General features: G+C 36.8%; 1 protein-coding gene across 2 annotated transcripts; it reads right to left on the bottom strand.

Moving 5' to 3' along the window:
- Nucleotides 1-504: 504 nt before the first annotated feature.
- On the bottom strand, nucleotides 505-18,170 carry LOC120143696 (protein SPIRRIG-like). Of its 2 annotated transcripts, none has more exons than XM_039157949.1 (21): nucleotides 17,879-18,170; nucleotides 17,741-17,786; nucleotides 17,463-17,702; nucleotides 15,984-16,056; nucleotides 15,816-15,901; nucleotides 14,875-15,010; nucleotides 14,717-14,773; nucleotides 14,427-14,603; nucleotides 13,902-14,093; nucleotides 13,736-13,801; nucleotides 12,515-12,629; nucleotides 11,233-12,383; nucleotides 10,304-11,000; nucleotides 10,119-10,221; nucleotides 8,918-10,032; nucleotides 7,187-8,825; nucleotides 3,965-7,009; nucleotides 3,342-3,650; nucleotides 2,842-3,148; nucleotides 2,571-2,717; nucleotides 505-2,160 (listed from the first exon to the last, which is right to left on the bottom strand). In XM_039157949.1, exons 3-21 carry the CDS (start codon nucleotides 17,627-17,629, stop codon nucleotides 985-987), a joined length of 10,758 nt encoding a protein of 3,585 aa, XP_039013880.1. In that variant the 5' UTR covers nucleotides 17,630-17,702; nucleotides 17,741-17,786; nucleotides 17,879-18,170; the 3' UTR covers nucleotides 505-984. The 2 variants fall into 2 exon arrangements, with proteins under 2 accessions (XP_039013880.1, XP_039013881.1); XM_039157950.1 differs by having other exon boundaries at nucleotides 506-2,160; nucleotides 15,984-16,053.
- Nucleotides 18,171-20,471: the final 2,301 nt, after the last annotated feature.

Consider the following 20,471-nt stretch of genomic DNA (forward strand, 5'->3'; position numbering starts at 1 on the left):
TCATCTAATAGAGAGGATACAAGAGTTATTTAAACTACTTAAGAGAAGAATTAGATTTTATCCAAAACTGTTAACAGATAATATTTACAATAATTTAAATCTTTAATCTTTATCATCTACAACTAACAATAACACGTGTTAGATAACGACTTTTCTTAACTACCATTATAACATAAACACTTAAAAGAGTAACAACAAAAATATTGAACACTTAGTCCGAACGAAAATACTTTAGACATATAAAGTGAACAAAACAAAAAGGTGTAGTTTATATTCACACGAGAAAACAGTCGGGATTTTGAGAGGGGGTTTGCAAGCAGACGCAAATTTGTAATGGCACATGCCACTGGTAAATTTGAATTCAACATGATATATAAGCACTGGATATTTGGGGTTGAAGCAGCTGGTGCAAAAACTCACCTCGGTACACTGCATTCTAGGGAGAATTACAAATTAAATTATCAAAAGAAATCAAATTGTGATCCACGATAAAAATGGGTAGTGAATGCCCGGTTATGCTGAGAATTTAGCCGAATGTAATACATCCCTTCGTCCATGATAGACAAACCAATTCCAATGCAACTGTTTTTCTGCTATACAACTTCATACACACTGCTAACAATTCCGTCTATTTACATGCAAAAAAAAAAAAACAGTAGAGTGATATTTTCAAAATCAATATCCTCCGGCTGTCAAAATTACAACAAAAGAGTTGCCTGAAATCCCACCTTTGCGGTGGAAAGCTCAAAACCACCAAGTGCTTTGTAACTTTGAACATAAATAGAATATAATGGTAGGTTGGAAGAAATTTTCCCCTCGTCTCTATAACTTATCCCAGCTTGTCTACCTGGCCAGCCCTGTTCTGTTGTCTTGCTTTTCAATGTTATAAAGAACAAAGAATCACTTCCTGTCACAAAAGTTTGCACAGACCTGATTAGGGTTTTTACCCCCCAGTCGATCCTATAGCTTTTTACTTTAACATTGTTACCCCCGACTGAAAGAAGATTTCAAGCTCTCGTCAGGTAACATCCAAGACAGCAAATGCCCACTAGAATCACCACTCAGCAGCTGCTTCAAGTCGCTAACTAAGTGAAGAGCAGTAACTGGATGCTTATGGAACTTCAGGACTTTTTGGAGAACCAATCTGTATTCTGGAGGCTTATCCAAATCTAATCCTCCCGTTCCACTGATATTTGACTTGCCGGCAGTCTTGTCTTGGTCAGTGCAGTGAACCATATGCCAAACCTTAATAGCCCCACTCTGGTGACCCGTTACATACCAGTTTGTGTCCTGCCAATCGGAGAAGGTACAGCTCGTAACAGAAAGTATACAATCAGATGGCAGCTGGGATGTACTAATTACTGCAAGACAGTCCCCATTGATGCTCCAAACAGCAAGTAGAATTCCAGCAGCCGTCACAATTTCCCCAGATAAATCATTCACATAGACAGCAGAAACTGGTGCTGGGAACTCAGGAAGCTGCCTAACAAATACTAATGAGCTCAGGTCCCATAGGATAACAGTACAGTCATCTGATCCACTTACAAACAGCATATAAGGCTGACAGACACGAAGACATGTGATTTTAGCTGTATGACCACAAAGCACTTTTTCCAACAGCAACCGTCTTAATGCACGAGGCCCATCCTCGCTGATTCTCCAAACAGAAACTAAACCATCATCAGCGCCAGTGACCAAAATATGACCATCATGACTAACTCCGGCACACTGAATTTGGTTTCCACCATGAAGATTCTCATGTGTTGAAAGGAGACGATCTTGGTCATAACTCATAAATCTCAAGCTGCGATCAGAAAAACCCCATGCAACATATTTGGTATGTGTTCTAGGTTTGAGCAAAGTGTTTTTCCCGGCAACAAGAATTTTCTCATTGAAAGTGACAATTTGAGTAATGGAAGAAGAGCTTTTCCGAATTTCGTGCGGTACAAGAAACGCTGAATGCTTCAGTGGATGAGGAGGAAGCTTTCTGTCAGTTCGCCTTTTAACATGGGGTTTGAGAAATAGTTGCTTAGGTGTCTGTCCAAAATGATTGATCTGAGCTAAAATTGAGGCTTTCATTGAAGGGTCTGAAACTGAGTCTATGTCTACACTTCCCTCGTATGTGTAATGGTAGAAAACATTGACAGCTTCTTCGGCCGCCTGTCAGTTGTAAAAACAATATACAGAATTAAAAGAAGAAACCAGAGAAGATTAAGATATATGATCTTGGAATGACAACTTGGGATTTGATTATATAAGGGGAAGTAAATGAAGTCAAACTAGGAACTAAAAGAAAGAGAACAAACACAATATTTCCAACAAACAAGTCAATTTATTTAGTTCTTAAATAGTAGCCATCAGCAACGGCAGTTCACCCACTAGTAAAACTTCAAAGCAATTAAAAAAAAAAGATAAAGAAAATCATATCAGCAGGAATTCTACGTGACTTGAAAACTATTAACTTTCAACAACTTTTTCAAGATGTGCATGTGTTAAAATCAGTAGCAATCTTTAGAGATTGCATGAAATGGAGGCTAAAATATGCTTTCACAGCCAGTATCGATACCTACCTTTCCCCTTTGTTTATATCCAAAAATGAGATCTATCCAATGGTGCAGATTTTCTGAGACAAAATCAGATTCCAGAGCTTCTCTATGCTTCCGGATGAACACCCTAGCACTTCCTTTAGCCCAAGGGGGTAGGAGAACATCACCAACCTGTAGAATACAAAGAAAAGAAAAAACATGGATGAGAAATTTGAGTCAACCTTATTTTGCACATTACCAAACAACATAATAAAGATCACAAACACAATTTAAGTTTTAAAATTTTAACCAAGACCTTTTCCCCCGACTGTTTCTCCCCCAAGTCAAGGTTGAAACGATTTTCCAAAAACTCAGGCATGTAAAAGAATTCTGGTATCAGTTCTTTCACATCTGATGTGTTACCCTTCCCAGCAGCACTCAGCCAAGTGTCTCTTATGCAATTGAAAAGACGATCAGCATGATCGAACTGACCACCCTGTAGCTTCTGATTTTCCACACTAAATGGAGGCAAGCGAAGCAGATAAAACAGAACAATACCAGCACTAGAATAATGAGAACCATAATGAAACTTTGGGACTTCAGGGTCATCCCAGCTCTCATATCTGAAAAATAAAAGAACTGAATTATAAGCAGTAATATAGGCATACAACTTAACATTTAAAGATGAGGTTAAACAATTAATCTAAAAAAGGATGTAGTTAAACAAGCATGCCTCACAAGATATTTTGAAAAGATGCAATTTTTAAATAGTTGTTTCTTTTAACTGAAGGTATTTTGAAAAATATTAGGATTGACCTTTTCTTAAATTCCCCCTCCCCTTCAGGTGTCTGACAGCCCATTGGTTTGTCAAGTTTGCGGAAGGTTTTAGTATCTGACATGTCCAGATTTTCGCTCTCATAGTCAGCAAGAACCCATGGAAAAACTGGGTATTGGGTAAGATCACTGTATCCACGTCCAGCCAAGGTATTGAGATGCATGAGATACTGGAAATTGCTGATTTCTCCATTTTGCCACCTCTTTGAGAAAGATTTAGCCGTTATTTTAAAGAGACGACCACCCTCATTGCTTTCCTGTTTTGTTGATCCTGAAATGGTTGTATCCAACCTGGTACAAAGAAAAGAAAAACAAAATTAAACAATATTTTCCGAGATTCAAAATATAAAGGAAAAAACATAGGATAAAGGAATGAAGCTCAAGTACGGCCAAGTAAAGTTCATGAAAAAAAATACTGGCCAAATGCATATGATAAAAGGAAAGGCAAGCAACTCTGGAAAAAAACAGGGAAGACAAAGAGTTGATCTTTTCGTGTAACATGATATTGCAGCTTGCTTTTGAGAAGCAGCTAATACCACACCATAAAGCCACCAAAAAACAAAATTAAAAGAAAAAAGAGAATAATGAAATTACAGGTTACATACATGCTGTTCCTTGGTAGATTCATTGCAACCAGATTTTTGAATACTTCATCTCTCTCTCTTTTGTGGAACACCAGGAGATCATTACATCCATCCATGCTGAATAACTCAACAGCAACAGGGCGTAGCTGGTAATCACGCTTCAGAATCTCATGAACACTATCAAGTTTCCACATACGCCAAGCGTGAGGTAAATTGCCACTGCTAACCATTTTCTCCTTTCCCCATGCACCACCGTTGTAGGCCCAGGCCCTTCCCCCTACCAATATCTTTGGCGGTGAGGCACAGGATGAAGTTGATTTTGACTGAAAATCCATACAACCTGTAACATCCTTCTTTACACCCAATGCCTGATCAATAACAGAGAGCTCGTCTTCACATTCCTTCTCACATATGCAGCCAGAACTGTTGATGTAGAAGTTCTCTATTACATACAAACAAAGCTCCCCTATCAGAAATATACCATCATGCTTGTCAAGACCTACTACTCGCTCACAGTTATATCGGAATCGTATCTTTTCAAGAGGTTCCAGATAAGGTCTGATTAAATATTCACCGTTATCATTTAGTTCCTTATCTGATTTATCCTCTGCTACTTTGACTTCATCTATTCTAACAGAAGATGACTGCCTAGGAGATTCATATTCAGATTTTCCAGGTATGCTCTCTGATACAGGGACAGAGACTACACTGGATTTCCCACCAAACTCAAGGGCTGAGTGAAGACTAGCTTCAGTCACACTGCTAGCTCTGTCATCATTCCAGCCTTCTCTAACAGATGTTACATCCTTCACATCATCCGACTCTTTATACAATGATTCATCATATAGCTCAGTGTCAACACCATTCTGTTCAACACTCTCATTCAAAAGATTGAAAATTACTTCAGAATCGGAATCAGAAACATCTGGACTACCCTCATGTTTGACTTTGGAGAACTCTGTCTCACCTAATTCCAATTGCCAATCAAGAACATTTTGGATACTATCAATCTTCAATTTACAGCGTTCAAGCTTTTTGCGCATCCTGTATGGACCCTCAATGGGGCAAAGTTGCCACTGAGGATCTTCTGGCACAGAGGATTTACGAATTGGGAATATTCCTCGTTCATGTACAAGTTGTTGGAGATGGTTTTGCCATTCGCTCTCAGCATGGAGAACCCATCCATACTTATCCTGACGGATAACTCTCAACTCAGTAGACATTGTATCACGAAGCACCACCAATGCATATCTCCTTTCATTAACATTCTCCCAGTGTTTTAGGTCAACCTTTGAAGTATCTCGTGATCTTCTTCCCATTTCCCTCTTACGACGACCCTCCATGCCTTTAATTCTTACCCCAGGAAATTTTGCTGAGCCAGCAATGTACTGCACCCACATTATTGCTGCACACTGCTCCAGTACTCTATTTACCATCTGTTCAGACTTCTGAAACCAATCAAAGAAAGCAGATAAGCTTCCAGTCAACAATTTGTCAAAACCACCATGCAGTACATCCATGTGCTGTCCTTGGTTAGGTTTAGAGATAAGCAGGTCTTCCAGAGAAGCTCTTCGATGAACCAATAAGTACTTGACAACATCAATTGCCATGTTCTGAACATTTTGCCTCAGGTCACGAAGAAGAGAAATTAAATTTACACAAAGACAACAATTTAGATCAGTATCAAAATTGCTTGGACAGAATACAATTCGTCGGTGAGCCACTATCAACTGCAAAACAGTGGAGATATTAGTTCCTGGATCTTCTTGTGAAGAGCTTATTGGCAACTTTTTCTTATGTTCCATTAGCACACCCAAGGAGGATAGGAGATCATCTTCTCCAATGGTGATCAGGAACGATGGTAGGAAACAGTACATTATCATCCTGTTAGTATTCTTAAGAATTGAATGTACGTAAGCATCAAGCTGCCTGCTTCCTATTGCAATAGACAAAAGACCCTTGCCTGTAGAAACTGCTTCTTCAATCCGCCCATCTTTGTTTGCTAATTGCAACATAGATAACAAGAACTCTAGAGTTTTCAGAACACCAGCAGGTTGGGGAAGAGCACCCATGTAAACACGATCAACAATCATCCAGCATAAAGCATCTAAGTTTGAGGACCATTTGTTCTTATCAAGCTTTTTCCCATCTTCTTCATCATCACGCACCAGACGCCTTTCAACAAAGTTCATTAATCTTGTAAGTACTAAACCTTGGAAAACCAACATAGATTCAGCTTCAACATAGAGTGGAACCATTTCCAAGATGCTCTCCACAACTTGTGCTGCTTTTATTTGCTCTGTTAAAAAGTCAGCAAGTACTTCAGCTATAAAATCCAACATAGCAGTTGCACCAGCAGAACAAGGGCCACCACCATAGCCAGAATCATCCGTTTCCAGAAGAAGATTTGCTGTAACAGAAAAGGTCAAGTTTGCAGCTGTTGGCCCTTGAGAATCAAAATTCAAATCAGAGGATTGATCAAAACCACTAATATTAATAGAAGAGTCCATGGAAGGTGAGGCAATTGTGGGATTATGCGATTCATTTTGGTTTAGACTTAACCAAGAAGTCAGACCAATAATGGGAGATGAGGAGGGTGACAAGGGGATTTTGTAATTGGATTTCTCAGATAAAATAGGAGAATCCGGGATAGCTAGAGATGCAGAACTCTGTGAATCTGGTGGTTGAATTGCAAGATTGTCTTTGATACCATGAAAGATGAACTCATTTGAGCTTGAGGTGGCAGAAACCTGATCACCTTCTACATTCCGAATAACTTGGACATCTTCCGGCATTGATCTTTTCAGTTCCTCCTGAGATGTAGTATGCTTCATCTCTTCTTTATCTCCAGCCATGAAATTTGAAGTGACAGGCATCTCTTCAGAACTTGAACTGACCTGTGCTTGAGGAAAACTTCCAGCACTAATTGATGTCTTGGCAGACTGTTCCTGCACCACTGGCAAGCTAGAGAATGTATTTTGTGAACTAGCATCATCACAATCGTTTAAAATCCTCTCTTCTGTCTGTGCAGAGAGCTCTCTTGCCATCTTCACAGTGTGAGCAGACCTGCAAGACAATGCAAATAAAAAAAAAAGATTTCTAGTGAAACAGATTGGAGATCATGTAAGCATTATGTTACATCACAATTAACAATCTTTTCAGGGACATTATATATATTAAATTCGAAATGAAAGTAAAACTAAATGTGCAAGTATAAATGGAGAATATATCTCAAAGACAAACCTAACACAAGAAAAATAGAGATCAACGCAGCTTTCTAGAAACTCAGCTCGTTTGCAAACAGCAGAGAAGGGAGGGCACATCTTCGCCAAATCAACCATAAATCTCAGAACCGAGGTTGCAGCAGCAGGAGCAGACGCCTCTCCACCCATCAAGAGTGCAGCATATGTCTTGTGCATGAGAGCTTCACCTTGAAGCTCCCCAGCCATGTCTACATTTTCCTCCACCAGTTCTGCAACAAGCTGGGAAATATTTCCAGTTTGGCGAGCAAGTATTGACTGAATGCTTAGCCTATCAAAGGTAGATTTTGCCATAGCAATTACAGATTCCAATAGTTCTACAAATTTCAACTCCACGTGGCCTCCATCACTTGGCATTAGTGCATGAAAGTCCAGCATACGGACTTCTGGCAACCTTGGATAAACAGGCTTCCCAAATATTAGACAGAACAAGATATAGTATATATCAGGCGAATCATAGAAACTGGGAAGCACGCGCATAAGTCTTTGATAACCTCCACTTGTGCGAAATTTAAGAGCGAAAGTGGAAGAAGAAGCCAAACACACACCAAGAAGAGTCATGATCCATCTCATACTAGTAGGATGGACAGCTTCATCAAGAAAATATGTTATTAATTTAGAGGAGACAATTTTATGCCACTGTTCAAGCATCTCTTCTGTTTTGATCGTCACTTGAAGATCAATAAGCATCTCCAAAAGCATATTCCTTACAATGACATGCTTTCCTATGGACTCCCGCAATATTTGATGCTGCGGTTTCAGCTCAGGTGGATCAAAAGTCATAATAACAAACCTAACCACATTTTCTAGTTCAGATGCCAGGAACCCATCTTCCAATATAACTCCAAGGAGTACAACTAATTTTTCCAAAACAGGAACTTCAACATCACCGCGCTGCAATGTCACCAGTAAATGTTGAACAAGGTTGATTCGGCGAAGAACTGTAAGGTTGTGATTTCTGTACCAATGCATGGAAACAAGATGTTCTAGAAAATTCAACAGGGAGATTTGAATAGAAACTGGGGCAGTTACCCACAGTGTCCAATCCAGCAAAACATGTTCTACCATATCTGCATTTGACAATACAATGCAGTTCGAAGTTTCAATCGGCATATCAGCATTTTCTAGCCCAGAAATATGACTGAATGAATCCTTTGGGGCAGAAAAATCATCCATGTCAACAAGAGATCCAACAGAAGATGTTTCATCGCGGAACTTTCCGAAATTTAGTTCCTCAAAGCCAGTTTCATCAGTAGTTTTGGTAGGCGAGGTAGAAGTTTGAATTCGTTTCAATTTATTTGGTTCAGAAAATGATGCTTCACATGCAGCAATCTGGAAAAATATCTCAAGACACTGCATATTGAATAATGACATCCTTCGACGCAGGAACAAAGCTAGTAAATGGTATCCCCTGTATGTTTGCATGTCTCTTACATTTTGAGGATTATGATGAAGTGAACAAGCAAGAAACGAAAGGGCCATATGGAGCATATCCCTAGTCTCAGCAGCCTCAACAAGGGCCAAAATGACAGACATCCCACCAATAGGCCGGATGGTATCACCCATCACACACTGCCTACAGAAATAGTTATCCCCATTAAGACGCCCAAACCGTGGTATACCTGCATAGACAGAAAATGGAAGAATAATTTAGTTCAGATGACTTTCCAAAACAGTTACACATAAAGGGGAGAAAAATCAAAATGCAATTCACCTCCAATGGGAGAAGCAGCAGCTGACAAGGGATCAACCAGATTGAGCAAGAAAGATGTCCCAGATGCTCGAACAGCCTCAGCACATGTTCCATCAAATGCAAATATGAGCTTTTTTCCAGAGAGCTGAAGCGAAAGGTTTCCTAATCTATCCAATTCCCAAACAATTCCACTTCCATCTGCCTTAGTGTTTTCCTGCTTACTTGCATTGTCAAGCTTCTGCATTCCAGGAGGAACAGACAAGTCGGCATCTAATGAATCTAAGATGGCCATGCTACAACCGCCACAAGCCTGGTTGGGAACAAAACGGAGAAGATCTGCATCTTGGAAAAGACCTCTATATCCTCTACCAAGAATGTACATGACACAAATACAACCTGGTGTGAGCACTTCCTCAAAAAGATAGCAAGAGCGGAGTCTCCATGTGAAGTCGCTAACCCTTGCACGAGTAACTGGAGTCCCAATAGTTACCTGCAAAGGTTTTCCAATGGGAGAGGGTGAATATCCTAATTTTCCTGTGTGCCTTAGCTTCCCATCAAGATAAATGTAAGCGACGCTAGCTTGGAATAATCCAGCAAGAGCATTTGGTTTGCTATGAACAACAGCAAGGTGATGCCAACGGCCTTCTTCCAGTTCTAATCCAGAAAAAGACAAGGAGCAAGAATTACTGGTAGCGAGGGTAAGAACGCCATCCTCTTGAAGATAGAGTTCTGCATAGAAAGTATTCTCATTATTTACTGCACCAACAGAAAATATTCGGAGAATATTCTGATCATGATGCTGCCCATTTGAGCCACTTTTCCTCTTTGAAGGACCAGCTTTGGCAGGATCAGTTTCTTTTGCTTGCATTCTCAAAAAGTTCTGAAACTGAAACCAACAGACAAATGAATATCCAGCAGCAGGAGGCCAAGACCTTTCTCCCATAGACACCAGAACCGAAGCATGCCCGATCTTGCTCATGTCCATCTCAACAAAAGGAGCCAAAGGAACATTTTCCAAGGTTGTATCTTCCATGAGAATTAACCTCTCCATCATATCAACAATTGTATAACCTGATTTCATCAGCCTCATTTGCAGAATATATCTTACAAGTGCTTGGAGTTCAGATGCGGACAACCTATCAGAAGAAATCCAAACCTCATTTCAGAAAATAATAGATGACAAACAAAAGTAATGATTCCTAGAAATGACCGCAAGGCTTACCTATATGCCCCTAGAACCTCTACAATCTTCAAAGCATAAGAGAGTAATGGTGATGATCCTGAAAGGAAAGGTTGAATTGTCTCCAAAAGAAGTTCCACACAACCTACATACATTGGCAAAGGAAAAAGTAAAAAATTATTGTCTAATGCAGAAAGAACATAAAGGCATAGAAGATTCTATCTCACCTACAGATGTGAGATTTTCTTGATTGAAGGGGCCAGAACCAGCAAGTTTCCCAATAAGGTCCAGCACTTCGACTTGCACCTTGGGAGTAAAAAGCAACAATGAACGGATAAGAACTCTAACAGCGCCAGCATTGTATATGCGCTCCTTGTTGGGATTAACCATACCAGATGGAGTGCTTAAAAGAAAACTAGTGGACTCATTTTCAGTCATATCTGCTGCTATGGCACCCTCTGGTGCCATAAAAGGTTGAAGAACAACTTCAAGAGCAAGTTCCAACAACAGATGTATCACTTGCTTCTCATAATCCACACACAGCAAGCCGGACTCGGATAGAAGATCATAAAAAGTTTGTGATGATATAATAGCATGAAGTTTTGTCCTATTAATAGCATTTCCACACACCCCAGCTGTCATAAGGCGCAATAGATATGTGAAGACTTTGATGTAAACTAATAAAGAAGATTCTTCTGAGTGTCCATCACCCTGAAAACTATGGAGGGAGGTCAGCAGAATAGAAAATCCAGTGGCTTCACCAAAGACTCTCTGTGCAGCATTATTTACTCCCAGAATGCGCCACAAGGCTCCCATTGTATCACATTTCGCATCACTTTGAAGCTTGTATTGATGTCCAGAATCACTTGTAACCATTCCACTCTTCAAAACTTCAACAAGTGATCCTAATTCTTCAGGATGACCCTGAAAATAAAACAATATGGTGTGACAAATGGGTAATTCATAACAATTGTACAGTTCACTCATTAATGAAAACATACACAGGGACAAGGACATTTTAACATTAAAGAAACTGGAAATTAAGGTCATGGATGCTTATTAAGGTTAGAAAAGGAAAAAAAGTTAAAAGAGGTGAAGCAAAACATGTTTGAATGTATGATCTACTTCAAACAGATGAACGTGCATCATAACAAACCTGCATAACATCTTCTGTGATCAAACATGACAATATCCGTAGGACTCCAGGACGATGAATATTGGACACCAAGAAGGGGAGAACAGTGGTCAAACCATTGGCAGCTCGGAATGCAGCTTGGTTGGCTTCAGCTTTCTTTACTAAAGAAACCATACAATCCCAGCCAATAGCAACTGTACTCTCAACTTCAAAAATTGGAAACTTCCCTGAACCAGATTCTATAAGCATGGGTGAAGTAATAATAACATCCTTCTTGTCCAAGTGTTTCTGGAAGCTGCTGGAGCTGGATTTTCTCTCCAACTCATTGGCACTACCACCATGTTCCTTTGAACCCAAAAGAAACTTATGTTGCTTCAGATCATCTAACAGGACTTCCAGCACACCTACTTCTCTTAGGACTTTCTTGTATTGTTGATCAAAGGATAGGAGCTTTACAAAAAAAGAAAGGATTGTGAACTTTAACTCTGATGCAATTGGTTGCTGCAATAAGCAACATAGAGAAAGTAGCTCTTGCTCAGGAACGCAATTCACCACAGTCACAGCATATTCAAGAATTTTCAGAATTATCTCTTGCAACGCTGGAGGAAATCCAGCCATATTTAAGATCAAGAGAGGGACAATCCTCAGTTGCTGACACAATTTATAGTTTTCAAGATCACTTGAAAATATTTTGAACACTCTGTTTAATACTTCTGCCTGTAAATCTCTGCTTTCGGCCTTGAGGAAAATGTCCTGCAACATCTGAACGGCTTCAAGGTCTTTAACTTTATTATTTTCCTGTTCCCAATTTTTATCACCAATCCCGTAAGTAGATGATGCTTGACTTATGCTATGGCTACCGGCCTTAGTGCGAGAATGTTTAGATGTTTTGCTTTCAGCAGGACCAGTTTGAGCTAGGTTAACAAGAATATCAAGTAGCCTAGTCAAAGTGGGTGAGAGATGTTCAGAGGAAGGGTCCTCTTTTCCTAAGCAATCCATTTCAGGTGCTTCATCAAAAGAATGACCTCTATCGTTATCAACCTGAAGCTTCAAATAAATAGATTGAATGCCTTGCTTCTGTGGCATCGAAGACAAAACTAGAACAAACTGAACAAGGAAGTGATAACCATGGGCATTACGTATATCTTCCCTAAGACTGACACCGCTGGCCTCTACAAAACAAGGAAAAATCTTTACTTCTTTCAATATCTAAGACCACAAAGCTTAAGATACATCAAAAAGTCAATCCACTAGCCAAAGTTTTCTAAAACAATTCAACAAGAGAAATTCACAAACCATTTACCTGGCCTATAGGACAATTCCACACATTCAAGTAGCAAGTCCACAATCCCAACAGTGTAAGCAGGATCCCCACAATCTGGATTAAAATCCTTCACAGCCATTAAAAGAACTTTAATCTGCACAAAAAGAGAATTAAGCACATTTTTTATGAGTGAAAAAGCAATAAGGAAATAATAGGCCAGATACAGATTAAGAAGCAAATAAAGTACAAGTAAAAATTGAATGCATAAGAGCATGATGAGTAAAATTTGTATATAGGTAAAAGATTTGTTACCACAATTTTCATATAAAAGAACCTACATAATACAGAAAGCAAAGCGGATAGAAAGAAGAAACTTGACAAGCAGAGTAGAGGCTCTTCAAAATAAATATCTTAAACTTTCCAAAGTCACCAAGTACATATTATCAGAACCTTTACTATTTCTCTGTCAAATGCAGAAAACGGGAACAAAAGGAGCTGTTTCGAAAGCCAGCATCTAAACTTTTCCATCAAGGTGAAGCTATATGTATAAAATAAAATAAAATAAGGAAAAACTGCGAACAAAAAGAGATACATATAAACACTATATTGTAATCATGTAGAGAAGATCCAAAGAGGTTTGGCTTTATGGTCTTCTAAATATAAAGGAACATTTTCTAATGGGTAATGAAGGTTTACTCCTTCACAGTTTATATTAAGCCTCTGTCTTCAGAAAGACTACATAACAACAATGGGACACAAACTCTAAAGCAATGCAGTATCCATTCAATTGAGTTACAACCATTATCACTGGACTTGATTTGATGCCCAGACAAATTAAGGAAAATATCAAAAATAGAAATAAGTGGGAGACCTATGAACAAATCCTATTGTTGTATATACATAATTCTACATAACACAACAACCATATGTCATACTCCTAAAAAGATCACCTGAGCTTTTCCACTATTAGTTAACACACATTCCTACCCTCACTTAACGCATGAGCTCTGACACTCTCCAAATGTTCTGCCTAAATTACTTCACAATTCAATGAATAATTCATGCCTTACTGTTTATATAATTCTTCACTGTTCAAGCCAAAATAAACTATCAAAAGCCCTAAGTGTAAAGACAACGTGATCCAATTATTAAAGATCCCCTAAAGCATAGGAAACTATATTTAAAAGCAGAAAAACGGCATATAGAAAGCAATATTTGTTCTTCAGATATGCTCTTAAAACTTTCCACGAAAGCATATACCAGCTGAAATTTGTGAATGTATTTAGCTGTGCTTCCATTATCATTGATCAAAAGAAGTCCAAGGATCTACAAGAACAAGAAAATTATACCAGTTAACAATTAGCACATGAAGCTAATATCAACTCCTCCATATTAACATTTATATATTAAAGCAAAACAAATTTACCTGCATTGCATGTCTATGAAGTTGTATGATGTGCAGTGAAACAAGACCTTCCTTATACCTAGAGAAGACAATTATAGATCCGTTGGCAACCATCTGAAATAGCAACATCAGAGAATCATCCTCAATCAAACTCTGTGCTGCTGAAGGATGGCTTGCCAGTGCTTTCATAATATGCACCACGCTTCCTTCTACCTGAATGTATAGAAACAAGTTTCAAGTCAAACTAAAAGACATTATCCAAGTCATCTGCGTTCAAGATATATGACTTGTTTACGAGTAAGATAAAACTGAAAAAAATAGCAATTCCCAAAAGGAAAGGAAAAGATGTCTTATTAAATTGAATGTTTTATAGATTAGTAATAACTGAAAATAAAAAACAGCACTGTGCAATAAGATTTCTTTCAAAAACTTTAATAAAATATAATAAAGATAGAAAGTATGTGCACATGCCCAAGGATCATACATATATGTTCAGAATATATACAAAGCAATTAGAAGCTCAAGAAATCTTAAAAATAAAGTAACCTCAAGTTTGCGGGCTTGCCAAACATCAGCAGCTGAATCCTTTTCAGCTAGCATTGAATCCTCATGATCATTAACTTTTGGCCTCTGATTGGTCTGATCAGGACTCAAAAGAGAATTCAAAATATGTACGAGACAGCAAAATATCCCAGAATCAAGGAGAGATTGCTTATCAATAGGCTGCAAAGAACAGAAAAATAGCAATTAATGTTGTTTAAATATCCCAAAGAAATATAATGGCATGATTTCACCCACAGAACATCAATAAGCTATTGTAGATTAATGAGATATACCCCTGATACAAGGATTTCAACAGCAGTCAACAAATTTGAACCGGGACTGAAGCCACCCTGCAGATAACCACGTAAAAATATAACTCTAGAAGAAACCCGGAAACAATAGCAGTAGTTAAGATATGGAGATGTAAAGTGCGTGGATCCCAGAGGCAAACCTCAGTGAATTCAGAGAAAAACCGTAGTACTTTCAGTACATCCAAAGATCTTGTTTTGCTGCTAATTTTTAACTTTTCAATATCTGTTACGAATGCTCTTCCCACAACAAAAGAGAATATATGTGTTTCTACTAACCTGTAATTAATTAAATCTATTAACATTAGTCAACAGACTCACAGTTCAAGAAAGGAAGAAAGCAGCAATATGATAATGGAGATGCACAGTGCTGATCTAGTAACCATTTCGCAAACTGTAAGCACAGAAATAATCTAACTTTTCTTTAGGAGAGACACAAAAAGAGTATAGACTCAAATGGCACAAAGAAAATGATTAATAGATGATTTCTTAACAAGACTTGAAGCAGAAGCTGATGAAATTTTGAATATTACAAAGACTTAACTTTAATTCCAACAATCCCCATCAGATTTAACTTTAATTCCAACAATCCCCATCAGACTTAACTAAACAAAAGGTGTCCACATAGTTTGTGTAGTCAAAATTTGTTTGAAATTTCTTAGGATGGATCCTAGTAGCTAAAATTTAAAGCCAACAACATAAATCTAAATGATGACAGAAAATAGAGAGAATGTAATCTTTCTAACGACAATCAGATCAAATCGCAGCAAGAATGAACCATAAAGTATGACCAAGTATCAGGAGAATGAATTTTGATAGACAAACTTCAAAGTAAGGTCAACTCCATATTGAAATATTTTCTGATGAAACATGGCAATAAATTAACAATGTTACAGAAGAGGAGTTTCCCTACAACTAAACAAAAATGGGAATATTTGATGGAACAGAGCAAACAATGGAAACAGTGCTTAACAACATGAAAGCTACAAACAAGTAGTGCTCAATGATCAGAAAAGAGTATAAGTCCTTGACAAAAAATGGTATGCAATATTATGAAAGCAGACTGGAGGATCAGAATTCATACAGGGTAACTAATTGAGCTACATTAGAATGCTGCTTGACTAATCTACAAAAGACATCTATAGTCAAATTCAAGGCCGCTTCTTTCTCCTGCAAAGACAACACAAAACATAAGGAAATTGAGATGGTACATAAAAGAGTGTAAGGATTTAGAACATAGATGAGAAGGAACCTTCTCAGAATTGGATGAGCGGAACTCTTCCCAGAATCTCTTGAAGTCCAACTCCAACTCATGTTTATCTCTGCTGTCACAAGTAAAATAATATATAGAAAGAAATCCACATTCACTAAGCAAAAGAACTGGAAGAAGAGAAAAGAAAGCACTTTGCGAGTGTACAAATTTGACTTAATTATATAAATAAATAGAAATGAGCAACTTCAAAAAAATCTGGCCAGGTCATCACAATAAAAAAAATAAAGGAGATAAGAGTATGATCGTATACTGAACAACAACAATAATAAACGTTCCACCACATAGTTCGCATAAAACCTCATACTTGACACAATGGTATAACAGGACAGGACTAACAAAAGAGGCATTAGCATTACATGATTATTGACTCCCTGCTTCAAAGAAAATGGGAAGCAGTAGCAGAGGAAAGTACCTTGCACTGTCCCACATAGTTTCATTGCAAAATAAGGAAATTCTGCAACATTGCAGGACTTATTTGTAACAAAAGAGCATCTAACATTTTTTATACCGGTGATAGATGATACTAATTACAATCAAAAGTTCAAGCCTAAAAGTTGAGTAAAGAAAACATCTATGCATTGAAAAACCTATGTCTACACTATTCCAAACTGCAAACACAAGCCCACACTTAATTTGATCTCAATTGCGGATTGCCTCCTGGCTCCCACTTAGATCACTAGACCATAGGCAAGTCATCTCAAAATGACATGGAAGTTTAGAAATAATAATTGCTAATAAATCCTTATTGTTCTTCCTATACTAATAGGAATATCCTTCAACTTAATGTTAGTCTCCCGCCATTGTACTAGACTTATTGTCAATAACTTCTAATAGGATCATTTCTAATTCATATTGATTCCATTTCGTCCATTCTTGTTTGCTTCTATTTTTTTCAATCTCTTAAGACCTTTAAGTAGAAACAGAAATCCAGAACTAACTGAACTTTGCTTGAAACAGCTGAAACTCAGTTGAGCAATTTTATCCTAATAAAACACCAGTTACCCTAACAGATAAAATACAAGCCAACAATCACAAATTCTGTACATTGATACATTTAAATTAAGTTCAACCGTGCACACAAGCACATTGAACAGTACCAAAACACTATTCAAATCCAAACTTAAATCTTTTGATCTTTTGTTACAGAAAATGCAGCAGTACACTTAACGAACATCTCATCAAAGCTTACCTAAAAAATAACGATAATAATAAAGAGATCGAAAAAGACATTCAGTTCCATCTCCTAAAATATAACTGAAACAATATTTCGAATTTCCCAAAATACATTGGAGATCAACGTTAGAAGCAGTCAAGCTTTTAATAAAGCTCGCAACTAGGACTCTACCACTATCAGTTCATCTCCTAAGTTTAATCATCAACTGATGAAAATGCAAACATAGAAAAAAGTCAACAAATATTCAAAAGTTCAGGAAAAAAAATGAAAATAATAAATCGAACCTCGACGGAGAGGAGACATAATCGTGGCGAGTTGAGGAAGCATTAGTATCGTGATTGGAAGACGAATAAGAAGAAGAAGGAACGGTTGTAGCAGTCGAAGTAGTAGTGGGAGATTGAGCTAAACCGACTTTTTCCTTGATGTCCTTAAGCAACGATACCCATTTCATTTTTTATACCTTTGGATCGTCTCTCTCCTCTCATCCGACGCCGCCGCATCCGCCGCCGCAAGCAGCAGATCTTACGTTCTAGAATCTCGTCTAGAAGAATCTCATTCCACCTCCGTATCCGATTACTCAGCCAAACAACCAAAGAATTCCAATAAAACTACATCCAAACCCCCAAAATAATCAAATAAAATCAAACAAACAATGAAGAAAGAGAGTAAATTAGAAAATTAAAAGAAACCGTGTGAATACAGCTGGAGAAAATGTGAGTAACAGATCTATCGGATTAGGATGAGTCTTCAAAGCAGAACGGGATCTGCGATTAATCTGTCCTTTATTTCGTCTACGTCTAAGTCTTCCTTTTTGTCGTCTTATTTTTTTCTTTTTCTTTTCAAATTTCTACTTGTTTATTTTTCCAACCCTAAAATAGAGATGAGCTTAATAATATAAACCCCGCTTCAGCTAAGCAAACAATAAAACCATCATCAACACCCAAATTTATTTTTCTGCTGCTCTTGGACGGCCTTCTGTATCTCTCTTTCCTTCCTTTACTGCAGATTTCTCCCTCTTTTTTATATTTATATTTATATGAAAAATTAAAATATCATATCAACTTATACCATAAATTAAAATCTTATACTATAAATTAATAAAATTACATATTAGACATTGACCGAGTTTTTTCATAATTTTTTGTTAGAAACACTGTTACAATACCCACGTCAGCGTATGATCCGAATCCCACGTGGCACATCGCGATTTACGGGCAAGACGTGACGGCTTCGTTCCGGCCTTCATTTGCTCCCTCAAAATGGAAGGCCAGGATTCTTTTAAGAGGAAAAAAAATGATAAAGCCTGCTTTGCCGGTTAATTAGGGATTTCTTTTTCCCTAATCTATTCTTTCCATACTGATATATTACTGGTAGTATTTCTTAATAACAAAGGCAAGTTAAGCAAGAGGTAGCTTTCCTTAAAGTGTATCCACTTAGACATCCAAGGCATGCTCTTTTTAAAACAAAATATTAAATTTAGTTTTATTATTGAAATAAATTTATTATATGGATAAAGTTAAATTTGAAGTTTCAACTTTACTTCCCATTGGTTGAAGTAAACAAATATCCTCTCTTTTCTTTTCCCTTTACCGGTGAAACTATATTTACTTAACAAATTAACCAATAAACGGTATTAGTATTAATTAAAACTTAAAAGTAACCTATGAAAAAGTTAGTATCAATATTAAATACTAATATATTGAAAAACAAATATATTTTTTGTGGATTTGCTTATAAAATATGTTTAATTGTGAAAAGAAAACCACAAGGTCTTTATTAAGACAGTTGTGGCTTTTAAAACTCGGCCATTGCATTAATTACTTTCCTCGTTAAAAATAAATATAAATAAAAACAATGTGGTTTTGCGTTTGATTTTTCCTTGCTCAATTATCAAAGGCAAAAGATACAAATTAGGTGCGATGGAATTCGACACAGGACCTAATTTACGGTTGTAGTAGGTAGGCAAGTAACAAGATACTGCCCTTAATTTTATGCTCAACATGCAGACACCAGTGTAAATGTAGGGTAAACGGGTCAAATCCCATGTTTTCTTTCACCCTAAGTTGCTTTTTCTTCTTCTTATTTTTGGAAAATTAAAAATCAAAATTAGTTGAGATCTCAGAATCTGTCAAATAAGATGGCAGTTCAAGTCTTGCGTGGCTGCCAAGCTCTCTGAATGTGAAAAATTAAAAAATAAAACTTAAATTCAAACTTGTAGGTATAATTTTTAAATATGTACTTGCATGAAATTATTACAATAAACCCAATTTCAATAACAATGGATTCTTATTGGCATTAGTATTAGGAGTCAATCTTAGTTTTTGAAAATAGTACTATACTATTGTTGATATATCATTATGTGTATATAATTGGTTTATTTTGCCATATTATAAATATTTGTTTGGATAATAATGTACGAATTGGTTTATAGATCATTGTGCATCAATCATAATAATTTTCCTTCCTTTTATCAAATTGAATGATATCTTTGTCATATTTATAGTGTGTATATATATATATGGTTTTAAAATTGTGCCTTGATTAGTTTCCAACTACTTTCGCTTAGGAATGTAAATGAACAGAGCGTTCATTGAACTATTCATGAATCGTTTGTTTATGTTCGTTTATTAAGTTAAATAAACGAGTATGAATAAAAATTTTATGTTTATTTAATAAACGAACAAACATGGACATATGTGTGTTCGGTTCGTTTATGTTCATGAACAAACTCGTTTATCGGCTCATTCGTTACGTTAATGAACAAACTTGTTTAATGATTCATTTAGAAGCTCATTTACTTTTTATTTTATTTTTTACATTTTAAATATTGGTGATGACTGTACTAAATCGAACACATGGTGAAATTTGGAGTTTAAACTATGAAACTTAAGGAGTTTAAGCACTAGTAGCATAATTTTATCATTTTAGCTTGCAAATATTTGTGAACATATAAACGAGCATTAAACAAAACTATTTGTGAATGTTAAACGAACGAACATGAACACCTTTAAAAATAAATAAAAGAACACAAACATATCATTATTCATTCAATCTCGATTTATTTACACTCCTACTTTCACCATACGAAAGTCTATTTCACTAAACTCAAAATTCATCCTTTTTACTCTTAATATTTCATTTTTTATCAAGACTAATGTTGGGAGAATTTGATCCAAGATTTTTGGTGTGATAATCACTACACTAAGATTAAAAGTTAATATATTTTTGAAAAAAATAATATTTAAATTAATTTGTGATTAAAATTACTTATCTATAATTTATAAAAATACATT

Source organism: Hibiscus syriacus, unplaced genomic scaffold, assembly GCF_006381635.1.
Source record: "Hibiscus syriacus cultivar Baekdansim isolate YM2019G1 unplaced genomic scaffold, ASM638163v2 tig00110860_pilon, whole genome shotgun sequence".
In the NCBI taxonomy this organism is placed as follows: Eukaryota; Viridiplantae; Streptophyta; class Magnoliopsida; order Malvales; family Malvaceae; genus Hibiscus; species Hibiscus syriacus.